General features: G+C 48.8%; 1 protein-coding gene across 1 annotated transcript; it reads right to left on the reverse strand.

Moving 5' to 3' along the window:
* Positions 1-2278: 2278 nt before the first annotated feature.
* On the reverse strand, positions 2279-9219 carry LOC100058226 (uncharacterized protein C2orf78-like). The gene is made up of 3 exons (XM_070235315.1): positions 9040-9219; positions 5186-5947; positions 2279-4316 (listed from the first exon to the last, which is right to left on the reverse strand). The coding sequence occupies exons 1-3, from the start codon at positions 9044-9046 to the stop codon at positions 2446-2448; spliced, it is 2640 nt and encodes an 879-aa protein (XP_070091416.1). The 5' UTR covers positions 9047-9219; the 3' UTR covers positions 2279-2445.
* Between the last annotated feature and the right edge of the window lie 89 nt (positions 9220-9308).

Below are 9308 nucleotides of genomic sequence, written 5' to 3' on the forward strand. Positions count from 1 at the left end.
TGACACACACTACAACGTGGATGGACGTTGAAAAACCTTCTGCTAAGTGAAAGAAGCCAGACACAAAGGTCACGTATTGTGGTATATTTCAGATGTGTGAAATGTCCAGAAAAGGCAAGTCCGTAAAGATAGAAAGCAGATGAGTGGTTGCCGGGTCTGGAGAGAGGAGGGAGTGAGGAGCAGCCTCTAATGGTTAAGAGGGTTTCTTTTAGGGGTGATGAAAATGTGATGGGTTTGATAATGCTGGTGGTTGCCTGAGCTTGTGAATGTACTAAATGCCACTGAATTTAGAGTTTCAAAAGGTGAGTTTTCTGGCATGTGAATTATATCTCAATAAAAATAATTTTAGAAATGTAAATTACCAATTTTCCCACGGTAATTATTTACTGTTCACATCACTCCCCTCCAACCACTGCATTCCCTTGTATGCCTCCTGTCCCCCACGCTTCCCCTGCTCAGCCGCTCCAGGTGCCCCACAAGACTTCCCAGGGAGTGACTCTGGACCCTTGGGCACACAAGTCCTGTGCGGGTGGAGCCGCGACCCAGTGCACAGGCACACCCACCACTCTCCCGCAGTGTGACGGACGCTTCCGGCAGGTTTTTCTCATGTGGTTTGGAGGACACTGATGTTGAGAAAAGGTGGCGACAGGCCAGGTGGATTCAGGAGGACCTGGCAGGTCTCTCACGTCAATACTTATGAACAGACGCTTTTCTGAGGCAAATAAACGAGTGGGCAGCAGGCTCATGAAAAGGCATGAAACATGACTAATTTTTAGGAAAGGGCATTCAAAACCAAAATCAGCTACCACCTCCCGCCCGTCAGAAGGGCTATTATTAGAAAAACAAGAAATAGCAAGTGTTGGAAGCGTGTGGAGCAAAGGGAACCCTCATATAGTGCAGGTCAGAATGTAAATTGGTACAGCCACTATGGAACAGAGAATGCAGATTCCTGAAAAAATTAAAAATAAAACTACCATATGACCCAGCTATTCCACTTGTGGGTGTTTATCGAAAGGACGTGGAAACACTAATTGGCAAAGATAGATGCGCCCGTATGTTGGTTGCATCATTATTCACAATAGCCAAGACTTGGAAACAACCTCCTAAGGGCCCACTGAGAGATGAATGGATAAAGAAGATGTGGTATATATACAATGGAATCCTACTCAGTTATCAAAAGCATGAAATCTTGCCATTTGCAACAACATGAGTGAACCCTGAGGGTGTCACGCTAAGTGAAATGGGTCAGATGGAGAAAGACGTATACCTAATACTTCACTCATATGTGGAAGATAAACAAACACATAGATACCAGAGGGGATAGCGGGGGAGGAGGAGGAAAGGGGTAAGGGGCAGATGTGTAGGATGATGTATGGCAATTGGACCTTGGGTGGGAAAACGACATAGTCTGTACAGAGGGGAAATAGAATGAAGTACATCTAAAAAAAAGTTTAGGCCCCGCTCCAGAAGTTTGATCTCATCCACCAGTAACGTCTGGATGCTGTGCTCTGAAAGCCAGCTTGGTCGCCAACAGGCGTTAGCAAATACTGAGCACTGCTGGCATGCAGGTCTCAAGTTGAGGCCTTGCTCCTCCGCGGGCAGTGTGACTGCAGCCCACTGCGGAACGTCAGTAGTAAAGCGGCTCAGTGACCCTGGCCTTGCGTGTGGTTGCAAAGGTTAACTGAAGTAGTGGGCTCGTGGGCCTGGTGCACAGAAGTTGAGGAAATTTCTCTGCCTGCCCTGTCCTGCTCCAGCAGCTCCCATGGGGAGGCTCCTGTTATCAGCTGCCCCCAAGGTAACTCAGCCCTGGCCATTCATCCCGTAGATTCCCCTTTGATTTATACTGACCGTCCCCAGCCGTAGTCATCCATGGATGAAGTGACCCAAGCCTTTTGGAAGGTGTCCTGAATCTCTTGTTTTCCAAAACACCGATGTGGTGGTCGTGAGCCATAAGACCAGCCTCCCTGAGAGACTTTTTACATTTCTCCTGGTCAACCTAGACTCATCGGCTGCCGTCGTCAACTCTATTCCAATTTTACTCTTTTAACGCTCCCCTCAGGCCCTGCTTCTGACTTCTGTCATTCACGACTCCTGCTTCTTTTTATAAAGCCCTAAAATCTCTCCCCTTTTGGCCTCCCCAGCCCTGCACCCAATTATGGCCTCTTTCGTCAGTTCGTCTCCCTTTTCCCTCATTCTCCTGTCCAACTTCACTTTTTTTTTCTCCTGAAGAATTGGGTTCCCTCCCACCCCCATCACAGAAAAAACACAGTTAACAGCATTTCCAAACACAGAAGGCTTCTTTATTCCTCATCTATTCATTCTAGTACTTTATTTACTGTCTTACTAAGTTTTTAAATAATCAAAACGAATAAGAGAAATCTATCTATCTATCTATCTCTGGAAAAACAACTGGTCCCCAAAGGGGCACCAAGAGCCCTAGCAGCCTTATATCGCGTAGCCGTAGTATCGAGAAATTTCCATTTCTTTTTCCCTCTCAGTGAAAAACTGCACTTTCCCCCGAGAGGTGTACTTGGCAGCCTTCTCACGCTCCTGTTGAGCCTGCCTCTTCATGGCCTCCCGCTCTGGCCTCTGTTCCTGTGTGATGGGCTCTGACATCACTGGCCCTGGAATGTCGGGTTTCCTCCATGGAATTGGTTGCCTGCTGAAATCCTCCAGTAGATACTGGGCGGGAGGCTTGGGCGGAGCCTGGAGCGTGGGCACAGCAGGGGCAACGGGCTCCTGCTGGAGAGAAGTGCAAGACGCTGTTGTGTAGGGTGCAGGCCTTGAAGCAGGACACTGAGGGACGCTAGGCCGGGTGGGGTTGGTCCAACCTGGTCGAGCGGGGTTGGTGGAAATTGGCCGAGCTGGTCTGGCAGGACCTGTCAAAGATGCAGGAGCTGGGTGGCTGGAATTGACTGCAGTTGGTTGAGCTGAGTTGGTGGAAGCAGGCCGGGCAGGGTCTGCCACAGCAGGCCGATGTGAGGCCAGAGCCTGTGGCCTCCGAGGAACAGGTCGAGCTGGAGGCTTGTCCACGGACAGAAAAGGCAAAGGTACCAACCTGACCTTCCCAGGAGGTGGCAGCTCGTCCCGGGATGGAGGTGGACACTCCTTTTCAGCACTGCTCTCTGCTTTCTGGGCTTTGACTTGAGTTTCCTCAGGACACTGACCCTCCAGTGGTTTATCCAGCCACGGTTTGATAGCTGGGCAGGGCTGGGGGTGTTTGGGGTTGCTGGAGGTTCCCAGGGCCTGGGACGAAGAGGGCCCGGTGTTCTTCTCACTCTTCCTCCCCAGAGCATGAAACACCTGCACCGACTCCAACATGTGCCGGCCGAGGCTGGTTCGAGGCCGCCTAAAGGTTTCTTGGCTCAGCTCGGGCTGATTCTTCCTCCGCTTCATCTTGGGCATCATTGGCTTCTCTTCCACCCTGACTTCAGTCCCTGACTGCCGACTCTCTCCGGCTTTCTTGGGGTTGTTTCCTCTGGTGCTCTTGGTCCTTTCCTGCCCATGGCTCTTAGTTGTACTGATCCTGCTGGGTGCAGCTTTCTGAGGTTTGCTGTTGGAGTGCTCGGCCTCGTTCTCAGGAGCCCTGTCTCCCCCTGACAGGCACTCCGGGTCCTTTGGCTGGATTTTGGCCTTGGGAGCACCATCGAGAGGCTCAGAGGCCTGATGTTTGTTCTTCCTGGTGTACTCGGAGGCAGCCTTTCTGCCACTTATCTTTTGCTGCAGCTGGATGGACTCGATGGCTCCTGTGTCTTTGGCTTGGCTCAGCTCGGGGCCTTGGGGTTGATCAAGGTCTTTCAAGGGGTCGAATAGTTGGGGAAGGTGACCATCCTCCATCAGTGTAGCGATGTCTGCAAAGCCACCGCTAGCCTCGGTCCCGTTGTCCAGTGTCCCTTGGCCCTCAAGACTCAGGCTATCCTTTCCCAGATCAGCGTTTTCGGAAGCAGGGTGGTCCTCTGGTCCGAGGGGATCGATGCAGGCCAGGAGCTGGAGAATATCAGGAATTTCTAAAGTCTGTAGTAGAGGCTCTTGGTTTTGTATTGGGATCTGGTCGGGATCCAGGGGCTTTGCAAGTTTGGTGTTAAACTCATCCCAGTTCTTTGGGTTTGGAGACAGTGCCAGGAGGTCACTGTTAGACGTCTTGTCTGGAGCTGTCAGTGACACGTCCCCAAGCTCAGCTGGTGGGTCACTCTGCAGCATCTGGGTATTTCTGCTACTGCAGGATTTGGGGAATTCTGGAGCTTGCTGTAGGTAAATTTTCTGGCTTGGCGGTTGCAGCCCCAGGGAAGTCTCCATCCCCAGGGACGTTTCCACCACTACAAAGGAAGCAAGGATGAAGTGAGTCCTCGGTGGGTGAGGTGTTCCCCCCTAGACACCAGTGCAGCAACCACGTCCCTTCCCCCAATGGGCAAGGCGTTTCTCCTGGCTCTTAAGGATCATGGACAGTGCCCTGTGCTAGGAGGTAAGAGGCGAGTGTTCTGGTTCTTACTGGTGATCATTGGATGTCATTGTCCCTTGGCTTTCTTTCTATTTCATAGGGTTGTCATAGGAGCAATAAAAAGTAAAAGAGAGTTTTATACTATGAGACATTTCACAAGTCCTAACATTCTCCTATAGAGTCTTTTTGATGCTGTCCATTTTCCCGGGAGAATGAGAACACGTCACACTGTGGACGAGGAGAGGGAGCGGAGCTCTTTCCGATGGAATATATGAGCAAGGACAGATTCCTAGCCTGCTGAATTTTGACAGCGTCTCGGGACAGAAGGGCTTATTCCTGGTATGAGTGAACAAAGTGAGGGAAAGTTTGCGTGTCTCTATCATAGTGATAGTTCTGACAGGCCTTCCCAGGAGACTAACCCCGTAAATCGGCAGAGGGAGTCCATTTGTATGTGGTGGAGTAGGGCACTTAGCAGCTGGGGTAGTGAGAGATATGGGGTCCCTTGGTGTGCTCTTGGGGTTCTCAGCCATGTAGCATAGATGAGCATTACAGTGTCCCCCCTGCCCCCCTGTATGAGGTGTTCTTATGTCGAGTCTGAAATGGGGAGCACTGAGCGAGGGTAGTGTTCACTCATGTCTCAGGACTTCAGTTCTACCTGTCTGTGGCCTCACCGCTTCCCGGCTGCAGATTTGACCCTGATTTTGGATGCAGACCTCCTTTCTCTGCCTTCTTGCTGTTTGTACTCACCTTGAAATCTGGTTTGTGGGATGGCTGGAGCAGACGCAGCGTAGTAGACCCCAGAGGTGGAGGCTGGTGGAAGGCCATGTGTGGGCTGAATCTCCTTTAGTACCAACACCATTTCTGGTTGAGGAGCAGAGGCCCCGGCTCCTGTGTAGGACACAGAGCCGTAGGACTGCAGGCAGGGGCCAAGTTCTCCAGACAGCAGAGGCCCCAGTGTGCCGTGACCACAGTAGTACACCTGGCTTCCTTCCTGGTAGGGAAGTGACAGGCTGTGTCCCTGATTTGGAACCCGAGATGGTGTTCCCTGAACAAGGCTGGTGGAAAGAGATGGATACAGTGGGACCGGGTTATTGGCACCTGAAGTTCTGTCATACTGTGCTGCCATATACATGGAAGAAACCGCTGTGTCGTGGCCAGTGACAGTCAGAGTGCAGTCTCCGAGTGAAGAGGACTCCTGTGCAGTGCTTCCTGGGACACCCCACTCAAAGAGACCCGGATAGGAAGCAGCTGAGGTGGAGCTCTGGCTCTGGCCAGTCACTCCAGACAGCGTGGTTGTGCTAGAATGTTGGTAAAGGTAGGCGCTGCCCATGAGTGGCTGGGAAGAGGTGCCCGAGGCTGATGGCAGTAGCCATCCTGAACTGACGGCTGGAGCAGAGACTCTGGAGAAATTGCAGACACTTCCTGCTAGGGAAGCTGCATCGCTCACCACAGGTAGAGAGAGCTGCAGGGAGTTTGGAGTTCCTAGTAAGGATGGATTCTGGAAATTTTCTGTAGGGAACAAGAGGGTGAAGAAAAACTCAGTGAGACTGATCAACTCTGACAATGTCTGAGGAGCAGCATCATCTCAAGGTTGCTGCATGAGGAAGCCTCTCATCCCAGTGCTCACTGAGACAGCAAACACCCACGCCTTTATGGTGGTTGTAAGGGCGGGAGGAGTTTGTTCCTTTCTGTGTAACTGCCTGTGCTCCCAGCTGCAGCAGAGATGTGCAGAAGCCCCACGTGGTGTGGGTCACACCTTGTTGTCTAGGCTGGAAGCCCCCTTCTCCCTGTCCATCCTTCCCTTGAGCCTCCCCTAGTCCTGACTCATCTACTCTTTGCTAGCATTGAAGCACTTGAAACTAGAACGTCCTCAGAGATGCTCTGTTCTGACGTTCTCCTGGTACGAGTGAGGAAACTGAGGCTCAGAGAGGTCAGCTGGAGTGGTCCGATTCTCCCATTATGGCAGCATCATCACCAGGTCACAGAGCCTAAGTCTCCTGACTTCTTGCCAGGACTCTGCTCTGACTGTTCCACTACCAGAACCCGGGAGAAGGAGACCTCCTAATAAGGTGTTTTCTTGGTCCCTTAGAAAACAGTGCAGCTGTTACCACTGTCTCTTCAGGGTCTGTTTGCTCGTGCTGTTCACGTGCTGTTCCCTAGAGTTCACCCAGTAGTCAGTCCGGGTGGTAGGTGTAAAGGGTCACTCTTACCCTCTTCAAGCCTGGTTTCTGATCCTGCCTCCACAGGATTGCCTGAGGGTGTGCATCCCAAGAAGTGCTTTTTGAAAGAAAACAGTAATTTAATCTCCCTGAGCTTCAGGTTACTCATCTGTAGTTACAATAACAAGAGCAACAACAATAATAGTAATTCATACATGAATTCATATAGGACATATCTGTTATGTGGAGGAAGATATGATAAGTTCTGTGAAAAATCATGGAAAACATTTATCAAGGAAGTAAAAAGAACCATATAGATATTCATAAAAACTGCGGTATGCAGCAAGCAACAAAGCAGAATCAGTTTACTGATAAATGTAGTTCTGTATCATATACGCTTTGTCATGAAAGTGAATATTGCCGGCTCCATTGTAGTGAATACTATTTACCAAAACCAGCCCGAGAAGAAGGTGATTTTGAATGAATTCCTAGCCAGTACGTGCAGACAGAGTAGATCAGTAAAAGTGGCCTAAAAGGCATCAAAATGCTATCAATGTGAATGTATAGCTGGCCACCATATAAGCAGACATATTTCAGTGAAAACTGGTACAAAGCAGAGAGCAACATCCTAAGTGTAAAGGAATTCCGTTGTTGTGCTCGTTCTTATTTCTCTGACCATGAGCCGCAAGGAACAGCTAGTAAGCCTACTAGAAATCCATACTTCAATTAGTATATCCACATAGATGCAGAAGAGAGTACTTAAAAGGTATCAGGAAGGTTTTTCTATTTATCCTAAAACCTCAATTATTATCACCTTCAAGATCCAGGAAGGGGTCATCCCCAAAGACTAAAAACACCGTCATCGCTAGAATCCAACTTTTAAAAATTTAATGTAGGAAAACCCGAAGGATGCCACGAAATTGTCTGAGATAAATGTGGAGTCAGAGATGGGGCACTTGAGTTTTGCTTTTTCTTCTCGGGCAGCTTACATCTAGAAAGAGATGGTGGCCGTTTCTCAGTGCGCGCTCTATGTCAGGAAGAAAATGTTTATAAAGATGAAAAGCAGCCTTGACTTGGAACCTACGTATCACACACAGGAATTAATCCTTCTGATTCAAGTTAGAGGATATTATTTGTTAAAAACTTATATTTTATTTTCAATGGGCAAAACATCTACATAGTTAAAAAATGAGAATGAAGGGGCTGGCCCCGTGGCCGAGTGGTCAAGTTCGCGCGCTCCGCTGCAGGCGGCCCAGTGTTTCGTTGGTTGGAATCCTGGGCGCGGACATCACACTGCTCATGAAACCACGCTCAGGCAGCATCCCACATGCCACAATTAGAAGGACCCACAATGAAGAATATACATCTATGTACTGGGGGGCTTTGGGGAGAAAAAGGAAAAAAATAAAATCTTAAAAAAAAAAATGAGAATGAAATAAAACACTGGAAATTCTGTTGCCTCCAGCCGTCTGGATAAGCACTTTATCAATTTCTGGATTATAGGAAGTGTCATTTCTAAAAGATCTCTGAAATGTTTATATTCAAACTCTCAGGTGCCGTCCGCGTTCAGAGAGGCAAGAGAAAAAAGCAAACAAGCGAGTCTGAGTCTGAGAAGCTGCTTTGCCTGGCGATGCCCTGTTCTGCCTCACTGGCCTTCCTCGGCTATGAATGTGAGCGTTTGCTGAAGTCAACTGTGCTTCGCCCTGCTCTGAGCACGTTTCACTCTGTGCTCTTTCTGCTGCAATTGAAAATCTTTGGTTCCTTCAGCATGTCATGCCAAACCACGTCTTTTTCCTGGAGAGCTCCTCCTCGCTCTCCTCCTCATTCTTCTATTTTATCCTCCCTCTAGGTTCCTGTTGGCCTGTGCTGATGAAAACAATCCTCAACTTCCTGACCTTTGAAGACTAGTCCCCCTATAGCCCAGTACTCTCCATTGTCTCTTCCTACTTTTTTTTTTTTCACCTCATTTAGGTAGATAACTCCAAACATGGGCATATTGCCTTGTGAACAGCACTAAATTTAAAATACTACAGTTGAAATTTCAGTGGAGGGAGACCATTACAGATGAAACCTTTGGGGATATACTGCTAACTTCCTGCATCACCTAGATTTCTCTCTGTTTCTGTGGAAACACCCTCAAGAAGTCTCTGATTTCATTTCTACCTGGGTGCCCTTTAAGATTCAATATTAGAAAAGAAAAGGAGCAGAAGGAACCACAGTTGTAATATCCTGATGTGAGAGATGAGAGAGAACAGAGTTTGTGAGAGAGTCAATGACTTGTCCAAAGTCCTACAGCTCATAAATGTCAAAGTCAAAACTTAAATTAGGTCCCCAGGTTTACTTCAATACTTTCCTCCCATTATTCTCTGCTACATTAGAATCTACTGCCAAATTTAGGGGCAAAAATACATAACGGAACACTTAAAAAGTTAGTTTCCTTGCCTGACATGGCGAGAAAAGAAGAGGAAGCATCAACCGCAGATCCAAGAGATGAGGAGACGATACGAGAGGAAGTCTGAGTGGCTGCCGTCAAAGAGCGGTGTGTCCAGTATGAAGGTCACTGGTCACACTGGTCGCTTGCGATGATCCAAATTTATTTACAGACAACTCCATGGAAACCCCAAGATTCTAGCAGGTGGCAGTAGGTCTAGGGGGAGAATGATGTCACAGAGCAGGCAGTTCAAAGGTACGAGACAGCCAATAGGGCGGCC

The sequence above is a fragment of the Equus caballus genome, chromosome 15 (genome assembly GCF_041296265.1).
Source record: "Equus caballus isolate H_3958 breed thoroughbred chromosome 15, TB-T2T, whole genome shotgun sequence".
Lineage (NCBI taxonomy): Eukaryota > Metazoa > Chordata > Mammalia > Perissodactyla > Equidae > Equus > Equus caballus.

Coding starts and splice junctions, on each gene's coding strand:
- LOC100058226 (XM_070235315.1), bottom strand. Junction 4,317..5,185: donor CCCACAAACCAGATTTCAAG/GTGAGTACAAAC, acceptor CTTCCTTTGTAG/TGGTGGAAACGTCCCTGGGG.